Here is a 25,012-nt window from a genome sequence, read left to right on the forward strand (position 1 = left end):
ATCAACAGTATATATTTATGACCAGGACTAGTAAAGTAGTGAGCTAAAGTAAGCGTAGTATACTTCATCTTAGAAGTTGCCATTATTGCAAATCAAACGGTTTGTGGTCACACGGTCAACTCCTGCAATCTAGAAATTGCTGTGCAATTAAATGAAGTATGCAATCATATCTGATATGCAATTAAATGGAGTGCACTGTATCAGGATTATTATTATGATTGTGTTATCTTAATGATAAGGCACACCATCACTTGCTTCCATTCTTATACATAAAGATTGCAAATTCTAACACAACATTGACCAACTCTGTAGATTATAATAATAACCGCTGAATTTGATATAGGAACCTTATCACGTCATTGAGATGTCTCAAAAGGCTTCACGGGATATACTGCAAAGTGGATTGACTGCACATTTTGTGAACAGAACTTATTTTGTGCTCTGAAACAATTGATTTAGAAATGCTGGAGTGGACTTCTCCACAATTGTGTTTGCTTCTCTACCCCCATAGAGGAGTGCCTGGCTTCAACTGCCACCTGTCTCAGACAATTAATAGTGGATCACAAACATAAACCCCTGCTGTACTATTCTGGGGCTTCGATATGCTTCTCAACTCGCCCACACCCGCAACATTGTTTTACCTGTTTTCTTTCTCCTCGATGTACTCGTGATCATTCACCTCGGGCATCTGCACAACATTCACACGGACAGGATGCGCGCTCTGGAGCAGCCGACGCACCTCCTGAACACGCAGATCCTCATTCCAGATCAGAGACATCAACTCTGGATTCATCTCATTCATTCCATCTTCCTCCTCCTCAGCTTCACTTCCAGAGGTTCCATCGGAGGTCAGTAAGTGTCCAATAGCCTACAATATACACTGCATTAATAACTGCATACATAGCAGCTCTCCCTTCCCCCCAGTTTGGATGCCCAGTCAGCTGTGCAAAGTGCTTTGAGGCATCCTCTCAATGTGAAAAGGAGCTATACATATATATGTAAACTGTTATTACAGTGTGCTATTCACAGGGGCTTCTGGACATGTTATAAAAGAGCAGACTCAGCTCTACTTGGTAAAGGAATTGCATGGAAGAAAGTACAGAAGTAAAGATCTGAAGATACTTGGGTCAATCCTTGGTCTGTGCTAAGTTGGCTGATCGCAGCCGGGGGCATTAATCAGGGGACAGTTGCGCTCAGTGTCTCTGGACTAAGAATGGTAAAATCAGCGAGAGTTCTTGCTCTCGATTGCTACAACATACACATAGTCGTGGAGTCCTGTAGCTCAGTGGTTAGAGCACTCGCTTTGCAAGCGAGAGACCTGAGTTCAATTCCAGGCAGAGGGCGAAACCTTGGGCAAGTTTCCTTACTCCACACAGAGCCTAATAATAATCCCTCCAAAAACCAAAAACAATAATAAATTGGTCATTTTCAATCTACGACTGTTTGTGGGACATTGCTGTGCGCAATTGGCTGCCGCGTTCGCCCACAAATATACAGTCAATTCACTTTACAGTGTGTTCTGTGAAGCGCTTTGGGACGTCCTCCCGACGTGAAAAGCGCTATATCAAATGCAAGGATTATTATTATTATTATAGCCATTTGGTGAGTACAGGAGCAGAATGTCTATGAGCCCCTCAATAATTGAATAGTCTATTAACACATACTGTCAAAGCTCACACATGAAGGATGAGTATTTGGACAAAGTACTGAAGGACAGTGAACACATGTGGATCTGTAATCCAACACAAGTCCACATCGAGAGAGGAGGCAGAAGGGGTAATTGGCTGAGCAAAAAACACAGGATTATTAAGTTCTGACAAACAGAGCGTATTTTTGTTTGCTCATCTTGTTTTTTAATGCTACATCCTGTTTTACTCTCAATCAATTTCTCTGCTGAGCACAAATGTCCACAGCCTTACTAAGTTACTCACTTACACAAAGAGGGAGATGAGGGAAAAGGGTTCCAAACGTCTATCTATATCTATGCAACCAGACGCTTGGCAAAGCAAATGATAAGCTTCTAACCCTCGCTCACCACTTAGAGCAAGGCTGCACTTGTTTGAGCAGAATTTCACATTTAAACAGTTGAGAAGTGCATAGGCCTGCAAGCTATCACCTACAAAAGCAGAGACAAGACCTGGGCTAAGGATGGGGAAATCACCAAAGGTTCCCACTCTTCATTACATGCCAGTCATCAGGTCAACCCAACATTAGACAATGGCTTCTAGTCCTCGGTAGAAACTACTTGGTGCATGGTAGAAAATTAATGGGATGGGGGCAGTCCTTGCATCTTCAGATCCACTCACAACTTAGATTACAAGCAGCTTTGACATGAACGTACAGATTTTGTCTTATGCAGGTTTCCCTCATGTGCCTGTTTAGAAAGGTCCTGACGTCCAATCAGCGAGCAAGCATCTTGGGACCAATCTGAAGAAGGCTGCTCACGACAATGGTAAATAGCATCCCGTATAGGAATCGCAACCCCAAAGGGGAGCGACTCCAAATCCTTCAAGGTAAACTCTAAAACCAAACAGAAAAATACAGATAACATTTACAGAGAACATGCTTATTCACGAACACATTGAATTTCCTGAATGACTGCTTGGACACATGTAGGTACGTGTCTCTTAAGCTTGATATCTCTCTCAAAAGCTTACCAAGACTTTGGAGTTATTTTCCCAGGGCTAATATGAGCCCTGTAAGACACGTGCTAAAGACTGAATTTTAAAATGAATGCTGGAATTAATCACGTGCATTCCATCCCCATCACTGCTCAGCTAACTTTTTCCAACAGGTAGATCAGCACAGAAGAACCAATTAGCTAATTTGTAAACTACTCGTCTCTCCTCCAAAGAAGAGACAGGAGGAATAATTATATCTTAAAGTGAATGAAGAAGGATGGAATGTAATTAAAGGAGTGAAATTTCTCTCACTGTTAAGTGACTATGATGGGAGTTCATTGTAATAAGCACACATAAGCTGCTCCAAAAAGTAAATATTTTTTCAGTGAAAGTTCATTGGTAAAAAAACAATTTTCACCCAACTTTCCCCTACCACCACTACCACTGAAAAATACCCAGGTTTTTAGTTGTGAATAAAAAACAGTAGTTGTAATAGTTAACTTGTAACAATCAAACTAACTGTCGAAAAATTGTTCTCTTAGCTCACCTATATTTGTCAGGGAAACCACCAGTTTCTCAGCTAAACTGGATGATGATGCGTACGGATTCAAACTGAGCCTAATGAAAGGGAAACGCAATGAATCCTGCATTAGACAGATGTACATTACATAAAAGATAGCTTTTTGAAAGAAGTGATAATTTTCCAATCATGAAATATTTCAATGCCCCTCACCTTTTGTTGGCGTCACCTGCTTGCTGTTTTCTTTGCCCTGTTAATTATTTACAAAATGAGTTTCCAGTATACCGTGAAAACAAACATAAAAAACAATCACTTTCATCTCAATTTGAAAGACTGCCCTGGTCCTGTGTTACACTGTCTGTCCACACACCAGTTTTAGTACTTAACCTGATCAGGCACAAGCCCAAAAATATGATTTAACTATTTTCAACACAATAATACTATGAACAAACCAGAAATACAAGTTTGGGATGAATTTTTGGGGAGCTTTCAGAGCCTGTAAGGAAATGGCCTCTAACACAATGTCGACGGGTGGTGGAGGCACAGTCAATTGTGCCTCTCAAGAGGGAGATAGACAGGCATATGAAAGAGAGGAGTTTGAAGAGGTATGGGGATAAGTTGGGACGGTGGGATTGAATTGATCTCCTTGCTCTGTGAGCCAGCACGGACTCGATGACCGAATGGCCTCCTTTTGTGCTGTACATTACTATGTTTCTAAAGCAGTAATTTGTTAAAGAGACTTTTTTTTTCCCAAATGAGAGTGAATGAAGCAAGAACAATATTTAGTGACCTTGGGATTTTTCAAAACGAGATACAAAATATAAAATCTATTTGCTTTACATTTATTGGAGGCAGCAAATCGCTGTCGTTTATCGGTTCTGATAAGAGAACAACTCAAGGTAAAATGTATCACTGATCATCAGCAACAGTATGGCATGAAGAGTTCAGTAGTTTCAACAGACTGATAACTGTACAAACAAATGAAACTATTTTTGCTGGCAAAAATTGGTAACCTTTGACATATAATTCTATTTGCTGGTTGAACTATATTAATGCCACTCAAAAATTAAATTAATTTCTGAAAAGTTTACCTGCTGATATTCTGACTAAATACATGGATGGTTCATTGGAAAGAGCTTTTTCATCGCCGAGTATGTATAATACAAAGCTCTGCAACACAAAAGATTCATATTATATGGTAATATATTTAATAGCAGGACAAGCAGCTGCCCATCAAGAGAGGTTTTTGGGGTTGGTGCAAATCAATTTTTTTTCAATGGGTACAATTAATGTTTATTTTTAACTTAAAAAAACTTTTAAACGACAAAAACGCCTGATTTCTGATTATTAGGTCACCTCCTGGTCACTGTGTGTATGCACCATGTGCAAGAGACGCCAACACAATGGACAGGAAGCAACATTGGTGGCGATCCAAACATCCAGAAATAATAACAATAATAATCCTTGCATTTGATATAGCACCTTATCAACAACAAATTACATTTGTATAGTCCTTTCACGTCGGGAAGAAGTCCCAACCCGCTGGACAGTCAGGGATTTGGACCCAAGCAGGAGGTTGGGTCATTATCACGTCGTTGAGACATTGCAAAGCACTTCACAGAATATACTATTAAGTGGATTGACCATATATTTTGTGGGCGAAACGACCTTTGGTATAGTCTAATGATTGTTAAAAATTGATAAATGTGGACTTTAATTGATGAAAAAATATTTTTGTTGGATTGCAGAACTTTGCAAAAAAAAACTGACGAGTATCAATGTTTACCGAATTCTGTCGATTTCCACCAACCCTAAGTATAGATCAGCTGGTTAGAGATAGTATGATACAGTGAATTCACGTTCCCACCCACAACACCACATAAATCTAATACCGGTTATTACTTTAAAGGTACTTCAGATCGAGAGATTTACTGGAAAAGAAGGGGACACAGAAGAAGCATCAACATCCTGTTTTTTAAACCACAACTTGAAGAATGAAACTGCTGAACATTCTGCTTAATATGAATAATTGACAAACTGAAAAAAGTGTGTAATTAGGGCTACTTAAGTATTGAATCACAGAACATAAATAACACTATACATTCAGCAATAAATTAGTAACACTATTTGTAGTTGTAAGATATTGTAACACAAGATATCATAAATAACCTTGCAAGCTCATTTACACTGAGTTACTGCACAAGCAGACAAAGACTACAGAAGATAGAAGATAAAATTCAGATAAACTTGGGACAATCTTGAACTTCTCGGATTCCTTGATTTAATGTAAGTGGGGTTGAAATCATGTTTGATTGAGAAAACCATAACCTATATGGTACAAACACAGGAAAAAGCATCCCTTGACATAAAGTGTTTCTTACGCAGTGAAATCTGCTCATGGGGTTCTCTATAGGAGACACAGTTTGTCTTCACTTATGTTGGCAATTGATCTACAAGACTTTTTCAGGGTCAGCCAAGTGTCTGACACATGCAGAATCCCATCACAACCCCTATCAACATGCTTAGGAATATTAAAACCAAACAGAGTTGCATACATCCCACCTATATATAGAATTTCCCGAGATATTTATTAGAATGCGCCATCACTTCCTGGAGGGATGCATCCTGCTTAAGTATTCCCTGAGAGTATTAGTACAGGCTGGCAAGAGCCAAAGCTTGTGTATGTGTTGGGGTACTGCTGAAGTTTAACCAGCGAGAATTGCATAGCTTGTCATTGAGAGCACTATCTGGTAAGTTTTGTCACTGCTTGTCCAGCTCAGGCCACTCTACATGTTAGGGCTTTGGCTTGCAGGGTTAACAACAACAACAACAACTTCACTTATATAGCTCCCTCCACGCAGGGTAGCAACTCAGAGCGCTTAACGGGAACTGAGTGGGAAGAATCCCTGCCGCTCCAAGTCCTTCCAATGAAGCAGTCTTACAAGACTGAAGTTCGGCAATTAATGGATGTAGGAACACAGTTGGATACCTCTTGAGTTTGCTATGTGAGCAAACTTCAGCAGTTCTGGGCCCTTTTAGTGTTATTCAACAATGGTATGCAGGTTATGTAGCAGTTTTCTGAATGCGGCATTAATTTCCAGTGCCATAACTGAATACACTGTAGCAACATGTAGCAATAAAATAAAAATACATTTTTGCCAATAACTTCCCTGAGCAATTTGGTTACTTGGCCACTGAAGGACAACATGCAACAAGAGATATTTTACAGAAGCTAACATTCTCAAGGATATATATTTTTTCAAGATTAGTAATAACTTGCATTTCCATTGTGCCACTCATATAAAAATCAACAACTTTAATTGCTTTACAAAAATATAATCGATTAGAAATGAAGTTGCTTTATTCAGGCAAATCCAGTAGCTAATCTGTGCCAGCAACAACGAACAAACAACATAGAGATGAATAGCCAAATTATTTGAATTTGGGGGCATTTACTGAAGGAAAAGGAAAGTTTAAGGAAAATCCTTTCTGTAACTTTCCCCAGTTATAGTATTTCAGAACTAGAGTTCATAGAGACTGAAGGATGATAAACTTCCCATTATCTGCCATATTTGCATGTAGCCAGGTGTGTCTGAGCATTCAATCAATGTGTAATCAGAGATGTTGAAAATGGTCCCTTCACTGTGCCAATGGAGTTTGTTGGCCAAAACAAATCTGCGTGGGATAGAATTAGCCAGTGCAAAAGAGGTTTATCGGCAAAGTTTCTGAGGGTTGGGGCGCACACATGTCCTGGTAAAAGAGCGTAGGATCGCAAAAGCTGCTAACAAAGGTCATCAACTGTGCGATTTTCCACTGGCTGCACTCACCCACTTATCACTCCATTTTAGTCACAATAATAATAGCATGACAACTTGGTAACAACTTATGAAATATATTTTGGACTGCAGATCACCTCGTGAACAATACTGTTGAAGTTTCATAGGCATCAACATGTGCTGTAGTTGCCTAGGATATCTAACATTGCACTTTTCAATTTCAATGCACAAGAGAGCTGCACCATAGCACTTAATAATTCACAACCCTTGGATTTACACAACCTACTTTTCTTTACAACATTTGGGACTCTAGGACAGCAGGGAAAATGTTGTGTTGATCAACTTGCAATTCACCAAATGTACAGACATTGGTAAATTACACACACACAAACACACACAGAACAATCGTGTTGTGGAATAAGATAGCAAAGGAGGATATTCAACTGAACAGAAGATATAACCTAAACAAGCTACTGAATGCATTTCTGGAGCAAGAAGGGATGAGGTGTGAATCGTTTTGGGCCTTTGGACTTTTCCTGTCCCTCAGAATAGTTATTACAGGAGTCCTGTAGCTCAGTTAGAGCACTTGCCTTGCAAGCGAGAGACCTGGGTTCGATTCTAGGCAGGACGAAATGTTGGGCAAGTTTCCTTACTCCACACACCTCTCTTTACTTAGCAGTAAATAAGAACCCGGTTGTTAGTCGGTTGGCAGATAGTTTTTCTACTGGTAATAATTCCTTCAAAAAAATAAAAATAATAAATTAGTCACTCAATCCACGACTGTTTGTGGGACACTGCAATTGGCTGCTGTATTTCACCCATAAAATATACAGTCAATTCACTTTACAGTATATTCTGTGAAGTGCTTTGAGACGTCTCAAAGTCGTGATAAGGCGCTATATCAAATGCAAGGATTATTATTATTACGTTCCAACATCAAGATTGGTTGAATCATTTTTAACACCACAATCATTCAAAGACTCCAAACTCGTACAGTCTTGATAAATAGGAACTAAATTTCAACTGAAATAGTTTGAGAGTTTTCCGTTAGTTTGGGACCAGCAAGATGAATGGCAGTGGTCTTTCCCAGCCCTGTACATTCCTGTGTTTAACCCACAATCAACACAATCTCTTGCCCAACAAGACAAGCAGAACAATAATTCCAATGTGAATGAATAAGCTCAAGCACCACCTACCAGCACCACTAACTTTGTTCTTTCACAGATTCCAGGCAAGTAGGGGAAAGGGGATATGACATCCCCATTTAGGCATGAACTCAGCCAGTGATATATGCTTGGAGGATCAATGGTAAGGAAGGATGGCTGGTGCATGAGTCTTGTGTGAGCTGGATTGAAAAAAAACAGATCTTAAAATTTTCAGAAATCTGTAACAAAGTTCTCTAACATTCAAATTGTCTGAAACATGCACCATCTTGCAGCCACAACAGCGGATTCCAAGAATTGTATTTACACAGTTACATTCCGTTTTCCAAAATGTATGTTCACATTTATTGTTCAAGATGAATATGCGTCAAAATAGTTTCATTAAGATGTTTATAGTTAGTACAGCCTGATGGTGCGGTGAGTAGAGCAGGAGCTCGCTGGTTCAAATCCCAATTCTTCCAATCCCCGGGTAAAATTGGTCACTCACTCCTGGCTGTTGGTGGGACATTGCCGTATGCAAATTGGCTGCCATGTTCGCCTACAAACTACACTATCACTGGACTTCACAGCAAAATTCCTGTGAAGTGCATTGAGACATCTTCCGACATGAAAGGCACAATATTAAAATCAAGGATTTTTATGTGCTTAAATGTGCTGGTCTCAGCCTGGATTGTATGGTCTTCCCAGAGTTAGGGAAATTACAATCAGCCAGATCCTGGGCCCTCTACTGGTAGGACACGACACATGTGTGCAGCCACACCTCTGTCCCACCATTGGTGGCAGGCTTTCAGCATATCTGATTGTCTATCGCCTTGTGGTGTCCTCCCTTGTGAAAGATGCCAAATAAATGTAAATTTGTATTGCGTTATAAAATTCATAATTACCCAGTGTTCATCTGTTCCTTCCTATTTTTATTCCATTTCTCTTACAATACATGTTTCCTTTCATCTATTCCACAACTGCTTTAATATTTGACCTTCTTACCTAATTGCAATCCTGCTCGGTTCTCAGTTTCCTTCACTAAAAAAACATCAACACCCACATCTATCCCACTTGCACAGAGGCGTCATATGGCCTCTCTGACCTCGTCTTCCTACTGTGGAACATGTTAGTTATCACTGTGCACAAAGAAACGGTATTTCAATCATTACCTAATCCTAGTTGAGTGCACTTTTGTTTATATGCCACATCACGTTAGCGCCAGTGTAATAAGTTCCATTTGTCATTCAGCACAGTTGATTTCTCAATGGAAACGGAAACATCAGCACAGAGACTATTCCAGTCTCAAAAGCACAAAATAAAAAAAACAACCAATTTTCAAGCAAAAGATTAGCAATGTACCTTGATCAATTTTACACGTTTGCTTTAAATTCTTCACCAAAGAAGGATAGTCTCGCCAATAGAAATCCATATAGGCGTCCTGCTTCAAATCTCTGGTTGGGAAAACAACCACTTCATGTAACATATACTTGACAAATTAAAATACAACTTACATAAAAGGAAACAGAAATAATAATCCTTGAATTCGATACAGATCCTCATCATATTGAAGCACCTCAAAGTGCTACAGAGGGATATTCTATACATATTATGTGAAGAACAGATAATAGATAACAGTTACGTTACTTCCATATTAACAGGGCAAAACACAGAGTACTACATGCTGAAGCATCTAATAGGAAACTGATGGAGTAAATGGTTTTATTGCTAATTGATCTCAAAATGTTTCATTTGCAAAGAAGCAACACAATTTGACCATAATAGGTGGCTTGAAAAGGCCTTTGTATTTACCTAGCAAGCTGATGTAGAAGAATGACGAGGGATCGTTCACCCTCCCTCATCAAGCTATCCAACTTCAGCTCCTCATAAATCAAGTGCAGCACAAAGAAAATGGCAGGAATGTGGCTGAAGAGGATCATTGTTGAGTCCAGGGTGAGGTTCTGCAGAATCTCTTCCTTTGGATGCAACACCTCCATGGAGTCTAAATGCAGAGCACTAGCCAAAAGGTGAGACTCAAAGTTACGATGGTAGTCAGATGTCAGTATGTAATCCCAGTCCTAAAAGTAAATAAATTTTGATGATATTAGGAATATGGGAAAATATGAATATATATTGTACACAAGAATAAGGATAATATGATGGTGTACAGTTACAATTTTACAAAAATCAGTGTTTGATTTTAATAGATTGTCAGAGGAGCTGCAGAAAGGAGAAGAGGCACTTCTCACACAAAGAGACAGAAAGGGATGGAAAAAAGTAGGATAACTTTGGGAAGATAATTACCAAATAGCCAGAGAATTAGTGTGAAACTGAGTGAAAATATTTTTTAAGTAATCCCAAATAATTGTGAGCTGGAAAAACAAACAACAAATAACAAAACACAAATCCTGTCTGGATGCTTTTTTAAGAATCAATCTTTGTGGATGTATATCTTAGCTAGTGAATTGTTCTTTTTCAGGTTTGAAAATAGTAGCAATGAAATATCTCCTTACCTCATCTGTGCCACCTTCAGATGGTCTGGCCTTCTTGGGTGCAATCACAGGAGACAGGGAGCCTTCAAAGTCAAGCTGTGTGGACAGTTCAGATTCAGAGTTGAAACAGGTTTTAATGCATGATTGTATATTTGCAAACACTTCACAAGTCTCCTACCAAACAAGACATTGTGCAGAACAAAAAAACACATAAGTGTTATACATGTTTTGGGGNAAAAAGCCACCACCTACTAATTAATCACCATTATATAGAACATTTAAAAAAATGTTGTGTCAGTCAACTGCCTTTTTACCTACAGTTGCAGAATGAATGTCGACCAAGTTCAAGTATCAGAATTTAAATTTCCAAACATACTGTACCTCTCAAAAAGTCTAAAGTGCTGCAAAGCAATGGCCAAATGTGTCCAAACTTTTAAAGGAAGGTGGGGGGAAGAGTGTTACACACTTTTGGCTTTGGAGTTTTACTTACATTGCGCGTCCATGTTAATCTGTCTGTGCTGTAACCCATCATGTTCATCAGGCAGGTCACAAACAAATTCCATTCTGAATGGTAATTGGGGCCTCCGGGTGCATTGTAGGTGTTGTACCACTTAATTAAAACTTGCACTGCAACCTCTTTGGGGAGAATATATTTTATTGCTTGTAAGCATTTTTTTACTATGGAGAATAAAAGAAAAAACACACCAACAAACATTAATTGACAGAATGTCCTTCTCAAAATTTAGCAAGAAAATACCAAATTCACTTCATTATAATAAATCTTCAAAATGTACCTAATCTCTGTAAAGACAACAGATTTACTTAAAAGAAAATAAGATTGGCAAATTCTTACCCAATTGAGAATTTGCTAATTCAGGTGTGGTAATCCTGATTAAAGCACCGTTACTCATTTCCTATAGAGAGAAAACAAATTAATAAAGTGAAAGTTTGTTTTCTAAAGATGGCATTTAGGTTTCCATATTCCAACAAGGCGCAGTTTTACAGACTCAAATTAATATCCAGACAGATATCCATCACAGGCTCACATCCAACCTGGAGCAGCATCCCATCAAGTCTATGCTTATAAGCAATAAAATTGAATTCTAAAAACACATCAACCACAACCAGCTTGAACATTTAAACTCTAGAACAACCAATATTTCCATAAACGTGGCCACGGTGACCAACTTACCAGGGTAACTCTGTTTTGAACAGGATCACGCAAAGAGTGAATGTAAGTTCCAATCTGCTGAAAGGTGCAGTCTTCCATATACAATGAGTCATGAATCTTCGTACAATCGATCAGTTCAGGGACTGGAGACAGCCATGCAGCCTACCATTAAGAGTTAAAAGATGTTAAAAATTACATTAAAGAACTTGGTACTCAATACTTCTCAAAACAAAGGCAATTAATTTTCGTCAAAAATAATTAAAGTAAATGTGGAAAAGAAAGGGGTGTAGGGCTAAACAGATTGCTCTAAATGAGAGCCAGCACAGGCAAGATGAGCCAAATAACCTTCTTCTGCACTGAAAATTATATGATTTTAAATACTAAATTCATTGCAAATTCACATTCTCCCAATACAACTGTATTTCAAAATTGGGTACTATGAATAATGTGCTCCATCAACAGCCACTATTAACAAAAATCCGTCAACGGTTTAAATTCCCCCAGGTGGGCTGCAGAACTCCAGTGGCTGCCGCGTTTTGCCCACAAAATATACAGTTAATTCAGTATATTCTGTGTAGAACTTTGAGATGTCTAGAAGACGTGATAAGGCGCTATATCAAATGCAAGTATTATTATGATATTATTCTCACAGGGTAGCAGAGATCAGAATTGAAATTCACAGGCTGAAACTATGATAAAGACCATTCACGTAAATTTGTGTAATATACAGGATTTTTCTATCATGGGGTCTGTTAAGTGAACAAATCAATGTAGATCTTACCTCATCCAATGTACCAGGATGCCTGGTTGAAGACCGAGCTGGAGTACTAATGCTATCCAACGGAGTACTGGGTCGTGGCATTGGGTTGGACACAGACAGGGATGGGGCTGGAAGTCCAGCAATAAACACCTTGCCAATCTTTAAAAGCAAACAGAATCACAGTTTCACATTTTACTGTCCTTCAGCGGGTGGGAATGAAACATATCCAAGTATCAATGTTACATTGATAAATCTTTTTGCAGATAGTCCCATGTTGGACCCCACAGGCACTTGGCTACAAGGTGAAATCGCTCTCCCCTCAGCATAACTTTGAATTTCTCTGAGGAAGTAACAAGAAGAAATTCTAAGTATGTGGCACTATGCATAAGGGGTTTTAAAGTACCACACTTAAACAGATTTTGTCCATATCACAAATGGCCCTGGCCAGAGCATGTGACCTCAAAGTCTATCTTTCATCTCTCACACAAACCAGCAGGGGTCTGGATCTGCTGATGGCAAACAATGGGAGACCAGAGGAATTGCAGAAACGAACAGAAAACCACTCTTAAAGAGCATAATTGTATAATTCTGGCATTTGATTTATATTTCAATTTATATAAGACTTTGCAGGACACTGCTGTGCGCAATTGCTGCTGCGTTTCGCCCACAAAATACCATCACTCGACTTTACAACATAGTTTATAAAGCGCTTTGAGATGTCTCAATGACACGATAAGGCACTATGTCAAATGCAAGTATTATTATTTTCATAATTTGGAGCTCTATCACATATATTCAGTTCATACAAACACAATTTAAAGTGAAGACGGCAAGGGGTGAAGCTGGTCTGAGCACCACCAGGGGCGGTGGTTTTAAATATTTCAGTGTAGATTTCACAGCAGGATTCAGCACAGCAACCTGTGTGATAACTTCAGGGATAGATTTAGTGCGGTAACATACCCGTATAACTCCCGTGTACAGCACCAGGTTCCCACCGCTCTCAAGCACCAGCATTGTGTTCACACTCTGCACAAAAAGGCAAACAAATGCACACAATTGAAGTTTACCTTCTGTAAAGCAATTTCTAATGCAGGAATTATCTTGAATTGCACCATTCCAAATACATGGATGCATTCCATTTTCCTCCAAAAACAAAAAAACCTTCTGACCCGAATACACAATATGAATGTGTGCTCAGAGTCTATTTTTCATCTCTCACCACAAACCAGCAGGAGTCTGGGTCTGCTGCTTGGAAACAATGGGAAACCAGAGGAACTGCAGAAATGGCAGAAAACCACCCTCAAAGAGCAAAATGGAAAGGGCTGAAGTTTTCATTCTGGACACATGGAATTTTCCATGTGTAGGTGACATACAAATGAGGAACTCATTCTGGTTTGGATATTCTTAAGCGTGGGGATGGGTTTCTGCATGTGTCTGACACCAGGCTGACCAAAAAACATCCTGGATTAGCAAGCAGCAAGGCTTATAGATATATATGTAGCTCACCTCCACGGAAGCAGCATCCTTCGCCTGTAACACAGTGACGGCCCCAAAAATTAGCTGTGACAAGTCATTGCTTTCTTCAAATTTCACACATCTGTTTAGGATTTAAATGGAAATCAATCACAAAGGCCTTCTTAGGTGCTGGACATTCAGTATGCACAACTCCTAACATTAAATTATAATCAAGACACTCATCTGAAAAGATGTCAAAATGACAGCCATGTGAACCAGTTTGAAGAAATAATGAAATCAGATTTAAAGGTTTTGGGTATAAATACTTTGTATTACAGCGATGTGCAAAGTACATCAGAAACATGCAAATGAATCATGAATACAGCCATTTTGTGCTTACAGCCAATCCCATCGGTCTGCCTGGTACAGTATTATCAAAGCACTTTCACAAGTAATTACTGTAAATCAGTGTCTGTGCAATAGAGGAGAAGTGCAGCAGTAAAGCACACAGCAACATATGTCATGAAGACCAATTTATCTGGGCAATTATTGTCTGGGAAATAAGTTACTTTTAAAAGCTACGGAACCTTGACCAATGGTTCCTTCACATACCGCAACTGATGGTGGGACTCCACCAAGTAACATAGGAACTTCTGGCCACACACATCGCTGGTAATAAATACTTTTGAAGCCTGGGAGTTCTTTTCCCTGTAAACATGAAATACATAATTTAAAGTTATTGGAGCACGTGACAATGTACTTCCACCTCACTGCTTGATTCTGGACTTTACAAATGGGCCGGAGGAAGCCCTCTGCTGTAGGTGGCGAACACGGGAAACGACTGCAGGGAGCGAGCGCTCAGGGCTGCACTGACATGTCAGGTGCACTCCCTGGAGGTGGAGTTGGCTTCACAGCAGACACATCTATTTCCCAAGATCCCTCACATGAGGATCTGGATTGAGCAGCTGGTGCGGTGTAAGCCTGGTATGCTTACTGACTGGCAGCTGATTGACCTGGAATGAGCAGCTGGTACTGAGTAAGCTTAGCACATACCCTTGGATTTCGAGAACATCAAGGTGCCTAGTGCATCACAAGCTGTATTGTAAAAGCAGATGACCTCCAGTGTGGTAAATACTAGACAGTTGACAAGGAAACTCTGAGGCTTGGGGCAACATCTTCTGGAAGGTGTTACCTAGAGTCCGAGTTTGTGAACACACTTTTGAAATCCACCTGGATTGGCCTGCAGAGACATAAGCAGCTGTTGCTAAAGCTCCGCACCTCCAACCCCCCACCTCTATACGTGGCAGTCTTGGTAGTTCAGTTCCTGAGCCAGGAGTGTCCACTGTGTTCCAGGGCACTGTTGATGACAGCACAGCCAGGCTGGCTCATCAGCAGAACTTGAAAGGGCAGACCAGTCACTGGGTCAAGAACTCATCCCACTCATCTCCTCTTAACCTTGCAAGCCAAAGAACTAATGAGTAGGACAAGCAATAGGAAAGTTTGCCGGGCAATGCTCTCAATGGCAAGCTATGCGGATTTAGCTGGTTAGACTCCAGTAGTACCCCAATATGTATTCTGGGGTCCCAAGCCTTGGCTCTTGCCGACCTGCGCCTAATACTTTCCGGAATTAGGTATGGAGTTTCAATCTGTAGATGGGATGCATGGAAATCTCAGTTTGGTTTGGATATTCTTAAGCTTGTTGATATGTTTCTGCATGTGTTAGATACCCAGCTGAACAAAAGAAAGATGCAGTTGACACTGTGTTAATCTCTCAGTTACACTATTTTACATAGCATATAGAGATCACTGATCACTGGCAGCATCAATGCAAGGCTGAGCTAAAGAAATGATTCCCAAGAGGCCTCAATATCATCAAAAAACTGAAAGAACAAAGCTTGAGTGGTTCACAAAGATGCACAAATCCAAAACGTCTAAGAGATTGAGGACAAATTTGTGACCCATTTGTCATCACATCAAATGTGCTGGAGTCGGGCCCTGCCCCACCCGACACCAATCTGTCTTGATGTCAGGGAAGCTGGGACCACACATTGGACTTCTGGTTCACAGCTTTCCAGGATACCAACTTTTTGTTTAATAAACAGCTGGCATCCAGCTGACATTCACAACCAGCATGTCCTTACTGTTTTAAGATCGGAAGGGGGTGAGGGGGAGGGACTGACAAGAAGAGTATCACATCAACTGCAAACTTGACCCCCTTATTCTTGGAATAATGTTAAAACAAATAATGCTTTTGCATCACCAATGCACATGATTCTCACCTCATATTCAGTACAGTTTCTGTCCACAAGTGGTCAAGGCACAACTCTGGAATAACTGGCTCTGTTTCAGGGATCAGCAAGGAGTCACTCAGAGTACTATTGGGGGAATTGGATGTTCTGTCACGCTTTGGAGAGGGCATGTATGCTGACAAGTTAAACCTCTGCACGCCAGAGAAAGCCGAAGCTCCCAGAGACGGGGAATGGGAACGGCTGTAAAACACAGAGCAACAAAATTAACCAGGAATTAACATGTGTGAAGTACAATACAGGAAATAATACAAAATTCTATCTGCAACATTAAGGTATTGATTTAAAGCAATAATGGAATAAGCAAGAAACATTTTTTGTTCTCTGGATGCGATAACTTTAACAACTTTTAAAGTAATAATCCAACCTTATTTATCATCAATTATCCAAACTTAAAACTACAACCTCCTTTGTAAATGTAATCTGCAAGGACACTGAAGATCTCATTAAAAAGAGAAGGGAGTTTCTCCTGGTGTCCTGGCCAACAATCCTGAAGATGGTTTAATCTCCGCACACATGTATGCAAAAACAACAACAAAATTAGATTTGAATAGCGCCTTTCACGTCGGGAGGACGCTCTAAAGCGCTGAATGCAGGAAACTGCTAGTGCAAAAGTTTGGCATATTTGGCTACAAAATGCCATTGCCCTTGACAGTAATCATTTGTGAAGTGCTTTGAGGTGCTTCAACAAGTTATGGTGCTATTCAAATACAAGTCCTTTCTTTGTTTAATGAATTGATTGGTTAATCCATATTCAGTTTGGCTTGAAACATTTCTCTAAACAAGTAGTATTCAGCCACTTTTTCCCCTGCTGATTTTCTTCCTTTACCTCTCCTCTCTTGAGGTACAGTTCACAAGCATTCACGGTTCTTCAGTACCTAAGCAAAGTAAGTGGCTATTATTCCTATGTGAGTCCTGACAGTGACTGTTCAGCAATCAGGAGCATTAACTGATATCCCACCAGCTCACTGTGTGGTTTCCTTCACTGCTAGCCTTATCTCCTGTTACTGGCACATCCTGAACTCCTGCTCGAAGGATAATCAAGCAAAGACATCCCTCTCCAAATTTTTCTTAAATTAAAAGGTTTGCCAGAAATGCCTAAATGGTACTTGTTTGTTCCTGTGACTTGATTGTACAACTTTTTTTTAAAAAAAATAGATGATATTGTTTTTCTTTAGTTTTTTTTAAAAAAGTTTCAACGAGAATGCGTTTACTAACCTCAGAGCTGCCATGTTTGAAATGGAAGGAGAATGAGAGCGGGAGTGTGCGCCGGGTGAGATTGTAGACCTGCTCTGGCTGGGAAATGAGGAGTAGTTTTGGAAAGGAGACGCAGTCGGGGACTCTCCCTTTGAGACACTTCTGAGGTGGGCAGTCAAAGAGCTGCTGGTAGCCACATTCTGAGGGGTGCCCGAGGCTCCTGGATACCTCAGAAGTGTATTTTGTTCCTATTGAAAAAGATGCAATTTATGCCAGGCTGGAAACGCAGCAAGTGCGTGTCAAGATGATTGATAACGTGTTGAGGGAAGTTTAAATTGCCCAATGTACATGTGGTCTTCCTCATTGTTTGAAAGAAGTTTTGGTTCAGCAAACAAATTGAATATTGGAAGATTGATGACAACCAGACATACAATAAAGAATTCTTCCCAACACGTTGCACACAAACACCACCGCAATATAAAACTTGGCAGCAAGCCTGAAGGACACCAAAGTCAAAGTGTCTATCAGTTCCTGGGCACAGGACCAGATCAGCTAACACCAAAGGATGAGCCACTCTGTCACGTATAAGCTGTGGGGGCCACACTGCCCTCCTCTGTAATGATCAGCATTACTGAATATACAGGCCTGTGAGTGCTTCCCAAATATAAACATCTGGCTATTTTGACAAGTTCAACAGTATATCTCTTGTATTTCTCTTCCTCCAATTTGAGGCATCAGAACAATACAAAGGGCAGGAAGAATAAAAAAGTAACCGCGAACATCTGAAAAATAAATACCTCCATTTTAATTTTGCGTAATGTCCAAACTGTGTGAAGGCACTGTATGGTGTCATATGTCATGATAATAGATGGTTTTGAGCAGGAGAAAACAATTTTCAGAGTATGGTCAGCAACATACTGTATTCTTGTCATACTGTTCAGACCTGGATGGCAGAGGAAAGAATTCTTGACTTCTAACTTGAAAGTAAACAAGTTACAAATAGAATCACTATGCTGCCAAAAGCATACATTTTCAATATACTAGGATTATTGGTAATGATCCAACTTATTTTCTTATTTAGAAAGTTGGATTTCCATGTACCTCTCAAGCCCATACTTTTGTCACATTCCAGACTACTACCTAACGTTCAGACTTTCCTCAAGACCACAAAAGTGCGATAACAAGGGCCGTGAGCCTCTGCAACCTCCCTTAATGCAAACCGAGTTGGATGAGGGTTGTGAAGCACAATTGTAGGATAGGCACCAGGAAGCAACTGAAGTAGGTTACCAAGGAAGGGTGGCTGGATTCAGTACAACAAACAGCTTGATGCTGTAATGGATAAGAGATCAAAAAACCGATGAAATCAAAAGGCTTGGAGGTCAAATTTTTCTTGTGACCTTTAAATACAATTTAAGCAGAAGATCAGAGAGCAGATGGAATCAGAGAGGATTCCCGGGAGTTGACGTGAGATACTCCTGGGTAACTTCTTCCTTGAAATCACTGTATTTTAGACACCATTCTCTCATCAGAAGCTTATCCTCAAAAGAAATCTATACCACTTTTATTTCCTATATCAAACTGATTTCCTTATCACTAACTAATCTTATCACTAATTCAAGAAATAAAGTAATCACAACTCGGACAGTTTCCAAATACACACAGTCAATCACACAGAGGCAGGATGATGCCCAAAGTCAACCTTACCTCCTGACCTGCAGACAAGGGGTGCAATTTCATCCAGTGGATGGAGCATGCTGAACATGGTAGGCAAAGGTTCCCTGCAACAATTTACACAGCAGCAATCAGAGCATTCAAGAGTAGCCCATTACCAATCTAGTTTGTTTTTGAAACTGATCCACGCAACATTTAATTGATTCAAAATAGCTAAAGTTCAGCTGAAAGCTACTGTATGTTTCATTTGATTTCGTCATTTCAAGTCCACACAAATATCCTTTAAAATAATTGGATTAGGGAATCGAGGAGTGGACTATCAGTAGATAGTATAAAGACAACAGGTTTGCTGTTGTCAAATAACCTGCCAACACACATTATCCAGGTTTGTATATGAATACGTTAGAAAGCCCTCAGCTTCTGAATCCACACCCAGCTAAATTAGTGCCTTTGTGGGTTGTAGGCGTGGGGGGGAGTAAGAACAGAGAACTTCAACTGACATTGGAGGTTGGTTATCATACACAGGTTAGCCTCACCAGTTCTGACAGCTAAATAATAATTATTCTTACATTTGATATAGCAGTTTATCATGTCAAAATGTCTCAAAATACTTCACAGGGTTTCTAATTGCAAAGTACAGTGACTGTGTATTTGTGTACAAAGACTATTTTCTTTTCAAATAGTGCAGTATGATCTTTGATGTCAACAACAACATCTTGAATTTATATAGCAGCATTCACACGAGTAGCGTCACGGTTAAAACTGTTCACCTGAACAGGCAGGCAGTTTAACATCTCATTCAAAAAACACCCAGTATTGCACTACCTCGTAAGCCTAGACCATGAGCTCAAAATCCTATCTAAAATATTCTACCCTACAAGATAACCCTAAAATCCTTGAATTCAAGGTTGAGCTGGTTAGCACCATGGAAAAGTTGGATATTTGCACCAGTTCCAAGGATATAACCTTGGGAATGTGTTTCAATTGCCTACCTCGGTGGACTCAGAGGTACTTCCTGTACGGGATTGCTGCGCTCGAAGATTAATCCGTACCTGGTTGCCCACACACCTGCAACCTGAAAGGAGAAAGCAATGTGTCATCAAAGTGGCTCATTTACAAAAGGATACTTACTAAACGGGGAGAAAGTGGTTGTGGGGCTTTATTGAAGTAAATGATAAAATAGTAAATAGAGAACATCGACTATTACACAAAAGATAAGAAAACAGAACTGGGGATATCAATGCCACGATGGGAAAATTCCCACTCAAATCAGTGGTTTTCAACAGCTCAATTCAAGATGTGTAACAGGGTTAAATTTGATCAATGTATCAAATGTCAAAGGCTTCTGTGTAACTGAACCAAAGAGCCTTCATCGTTTGAGACACAAAGTAAAACCAGTCCAAATCAAAAAACAATTAACAGAAGGGACACTCACACAAGGTCAGTCACTTTCTCTTGCAAAAACATAGCAGGTAGGATTAATTGCTCATTGCTGCCAGGAGGCTGAAGAGGAGTTTCTAACACAGATACTTGAGCAGAAAAAATAAAGATTACAAACTAAATTCATGGTTTAAGGATTCAACCTTCCCAAGAATAAATCACTCAGAATCATTAAGAATAACAACTAAAGGCAGCTGTTTATTAAAAAAAAACAGAGGCGGTATCCCCTTGGAATTTCACACTAACCATCTCAGCCTATTTCCGATCATAAAAAGAAGACCCAGATTCCTAACCTGGAAAAGCCCAATAGAAGTAAGTAACAGGAGAAGTAACTGGCAGGATTCTTCTTGCAATTATTTAATTGATTAAAAGAACATTAAATCTAAACCAGGAATATGAGGCACTTTCCAAATCCTAAGATTGATATCAACACTGATATATTTGAAGGATCTCCCTGAACCACTTAAATCCATTCTGGGAATTCTTCATCCTTTAGCATATATTAAGGCGGGGTGGGGGGGGGTGGGGGGGGGGGGGGGTGGTAGTTGTATTACATATACACATGTTCTTATATTCTGACAATTGATGGGATATATTGAGCTAATTTTCTTATAAATCACAAACATTTCCATTCAGTTGTTGTATTTTAAAATTGTAAAAATAGAACTTCCAAAATCCAACATTGCTAAATTCTATCACCTGGAAGGGTAAAGGAGCAATGTAGTCCTTGCCATCCACAGTGTGCACATTCACACAGGATTTCTGCACTATACATACGCACTTCTCTTGTTTCTCTTGAGCTGAAAGATAAATACAGTACATTAACTTTGTCACATTTCATGACTAAAAACCAGTGAAGTTAAACAGTTAGCAACAGTGACAATCCAAATCATAGTGCAATCCTACAAAACATTTTTTATGACAAAAATAATTTAAATTACACTTAATTTGAGAAACAGCAGGAATGGAGTGGGAAGCTCGTGCACTTGAAAACATACATTTGTTGCGTTATTTGTTATGAATTTGTTCAATTTGTTGGGATTTCCGATCCCGAGGTTCAAATAATGACCCGACAATCCAATTAAGGTGTAATAGAGATTTATTAATAAACACATACAAAACTAGTAAAATAATACTGACACTACAAGTAACAGAACTTATACTACCAGTTTTGGAGCAGTCAATCAGTTGCAATGGTTTCAGCACACCTTCTCTTGGATGGTTCGACTGCCCTCTTTATCTGGCTGGATCTGCTGCCTTACTTGCCTAAAGTCAGGGTAGGTATACTTTTGCCACCTAGGGATCTTCCCCCCTTCTTCTCCAATCAAGCATCTTAGCGCGTACCCAACGTACTTGACCATTGCACATCCTTGTACCCATATCTTCTAGATAAGCAGACCCCTTTGAGACAAAGCAGCTTGCTCATTATTCTTCAACACAGGACATCTTGCTTCTCCCTTCCAAGGCCGGAGCCTGTCTCTGTCTGGTGGAAACATTTAATCTGACCGCCACGTGTTCGCAGACTACTGAGCAGCTTTACTTAGGTGCCCTCATGGAATGCAGATTTCTTGGGCTCTTCTTGAAGCCTGTTCTAATCCTTCTCTCACTATCACAACTGACTGACCGTTGGCCTTTCTGAACCAGGATGGCTTATTCTGCCAATTCCGAAAATGTTAGTAAAACAGTTTCTTTCTCCCGTTTCCTACCACCATGCATATATGGGTATTGATATACATATATTCACTATTAATTCTTCTATTGCTCTTCTTACAAACTATATTAAAATCAACCTTTTCTAACAAATTCACCTAAGCTGTTAAATCGATTTAGCAATTCATATTGTGATGCAGTATTTACTGTATATAACTGCAATCCTATTTTCCAGTCTTTATACACAGGACAATGTTTTTTCCCAGTCTTTGACCTTTCTTTCCAAATCATCAATCTCCCAGCTTGGCTCCTTCCTCTCCCACTGCTCCCTCCATGAGTTCCTCCAATCCACCCACTTACAGAACCAAGACACCCCAGGTCAAAGTCAACAGCACTGTTCTCTCCGTCTGCAACCATAATAATCCCTCCAAAACCAAAAACAATAATAAATTGGTCATTTTCTATCTACGACTGTTTGTGGGACATTGCTGTGCGCAATTGGCTGCCGCGTTTGCCCACAAATATACAGTCAATTCACTTTACAGTGTGTTCTGTGAAGCACTTTGGGACGTCCTCCCGACGTGAAAAGCGCTATATCAAATGCAAGGATTATTATTATTATTATTATTATGGTTTCATTACATGCATACCTCCTCAATGCTCTATCCTCAGTCCTCTCCTTTTCATATGTGTGACTTTATTTGTAGACAACTGTCCACTTCCACATGTACATTGAACCCAACTCTTATCTCTTTGCCTTTACCCTCAATTCTCAGACCACTGCTGTAGTCTCTGATGGCCTGGATGAGCCTGGATTGTCCTGGATGAGTTCTCAATTTCCACGCCAACAAGACCGAGGCTATCTGCAGGACTGACTGAATTGATCTGCATGAATGTTCACTCCACTTCATGGAGCCGGAAAACCTCAGTTACAAACAAGCTTCTACTAGCTCTGCTTTCCCTAACCTGTGCAAGCCCATCATCCTCAATCTTGCTTGGCTCCATTGGCTCTCCATCCCCAACAGATCAAATTCAAGATTGTCTTTCCTCCTTCAAACGCCTCCAGGCAGCACTCCACTCTACCTCTGCCACTTCCTATGATGCTACTACCCAACCGCTCCCTCCACTCCAGGAGGAAACACCAGTCTGTTTCAGTCTGGTCCTGCTCCACCACCCGTAGGCAAACTCCTCAACCACACCACCCTACTATCTGCTACTCCATCCCATCTTTCCATCTTGCCCACTCCCTCTCTGCCTTCAAAATCCACTCTAAGTCCCATCTTTTTGATCATGCTTTCGAAGACTTTTCCCCACCCTTCTCAGCTCACCTCTATTTAGGCCCCATATAAATGTAAATTGTTTCATTTATATCAGGGAAATATTATTTCGCAGTCTTTATACAACAGCAATGTTATTTTCCACCCTCTTTAAACAACTAAACAGATTTGCAACATAGTTTCCATCTTCATCACAAATCCATAACAATTCATGATCCAGCTTTTGGCCAGTTCACAAATGCTAGGAGTCACACAAGGTGCTGTAGCTCGGTCACCCCCTGACAAGCCAAGAATGAACCCCCAACCCTGTAGGAGACGTTGAGAAAGTCAGCAGAAAATGACTAACCTTACAGAGTTATGTTACTTTCAGGTGTCTGGGTATTTTTTTCAGACATTGACATAAGAGACTAGATGAAATTAAAATATTTTCTTTCCCTGTAAACTCTGATCCAAATTAGATGTTCCTGAAAAATCCACATACACCCACTCAAAGAGCTCAGTTCTGCCCACCCAGGAACAGAGGGCAAGAAAATAGCCACTTAATTTCAGGGTGATATCTTGCCTCAAAAAATTCTGATGTGCATTCCTCAAAGAGGCTGGAGCCGAGGCCACAGTCAAATGTCTTTAACCCATTAGATAAGATGGAATCTCGTGATCTTGCCTGAACAACTCACCCAGCTCCACTTCCTCTGCTGGCCCTTTCCGATTTACAGGAGATGAAGATGCGATTTTCTTGCTTTGTCCTGAAATCCCCATGAAAGGAGACGGAAAGTTGTTTGCTGTTTGGGAGCTGCTTCCTCGTTCTGCTGCAGAAATGTTAAAAAGAGAGGAGACATGTAAGCGCAAAAGACCTTGAAGAAGATTCAGAGACTCAGTGACAAAATGAGTATACAGGTCAACCCTGCCTCTTTGTCAGACTCCGCCACTGTCAAGTGTTCCAGGATGCTGTCCCGCGTGAAGGGCGCTATATAAATGCAAGTTATTGTTGTTGTTCTTAACCTTACCTAACCTGAAAATAAGAATAAATAACGTGGTCTAGTCTTACCCAGTCACCTGTCCCCGTCAATCAATCACTGTGCAGAAATTGGCTGCTACATTTGCTTACAAATGCACAACTATTACACTTCACAGCAAAAATCCTGTGGAGCATTTTGAGACGTTTCAATGACATGATAAAGCGCAATACTAAATGCAAGAATTATTATTACTACTACACAACCTCACTCTTTGTTTAATGTTTGTAAGAAACCACCAGGAAATAATTCCTTATTCTTTATGTAAACTGAGTTCTTTAAAAAGTAAAGAATCCAATTCTTTATTTAATACATTACAGACACAGTGATACCCAGTGAGACTGACAGATAAGAGTAAATTAGAAAGCTTAATTGAAAGCACCAAGCTGTAATTGACTGGACTTGCATCAAAGACAAATCTAATCCCTTTCAAAATATGCTTCAATACACATGATGAAAAGAGAATGTGGGCAATTGTTGTGCAAAGATCAGTTGTACTGGAGCTGTAACAAGACATGTTG

The 25,012-nt window shown here is 40.0% G+C and overlaps 1 protein-coding gene across 1 annotated transcript in view; it reads right to left on the bottom strand.

Moving 5' to 3' along the window:
- anapc1 (anaphase promoting complex subunit 1) overlaps positions 1-25,012 on the bottom strand; it is a 70,630-nt gene that overhangs the window by 41,170 nt on the left and 4,448 nt on the right. The window contains exons 6-28 of the mRNA XM_042333056.1: positions 24,153-24,284; positions 21,251-21,351; positions 20,104-20,186; positions 19,145-19,218; positions 18,238-18,383; positions 17,462-17,688; positions 16,217-16,426; positions 14,550-14,645; positions 13,989-14,079; positions 13,443-13,508; positions 12,504-12,641; positions 11,744-11,884; positions 11,405-11,465; positions 11,042-11,229; positions 10,573-10,647; positions 9,872-10,137; positions 9,422-9,513; positions 8,114-8,262; positions 4,233-4,311; positions 3,355-3,391; positions 3,169-3,239; positions 2,342-2,520; positions 642-868 (exon numbers count right to left, since the gene is read on the bottom strand). Of these exons, the coding sequence (XP_042188990.1) occupies positions 642-868; positions 2,342-2,520; positions 3,169-3,239; positions 3,355-3,391; positions 4,233-4,311; positions 8,114-8,262; positions 9,422-9,513; positions 9,872-10,137; positions 10,573-10,647; positions 11,042-11,229; positions 11,405-11,465; positions 11,744-11,884; positions 12,504-12,641; positions 13,443-13,508; positions 13,989-14,079; positions 14,550-14,645; positions 16,217-16,426; positions 17,462-17,688; positions 18,238-18,383; positions 19,145-19,218; positions 20,104-20,186; positions 21,251-21,351; positions 24,153-24,284 (2,929 nt within the window). The remainder of the gene's footprint in view (positions 1-641; positions 869-2,341; positions 2,521-3,168; positions 3,240-3,354; positions 3,392-4,232; positions 4,312-8,113; positions 8,263-9,421; positions 9,514-9,871; positions 10,138-10,572; positions 10,648-11,041; positions 11,230-11,404; positions 11,466-11,743; positions 11,885-12,503; positions 12,642-13,442; positions 13,509-13,988; positions 14,080-14,549; positions 14,646-16,216; positions 16,427-17,461; positions 17,689-18,237; positions 18,384-19,144; positions 19,219-20,103; positions 20,187-21,250; positions 21,352-24,152; positions 24,285-25,012) is intronic.

This window comes from Callorhinchus milii, unplaced genomic scaffold (assembly GCF_018977255.1).
Source record: "Callorhinchus milii isolate IMCB2004 unplaced genomic scaffold, IMCB_Cmil_1.0 Scaffold3, whole genome shotgun sequence".
NCBI classification, from domain to species: Eukaryota; Metazoa; Chordata; class Chondrichthyes; order Chimaeriformes; family Callorhinchidae; genus Callorhinchus; species Callorhinchus milii.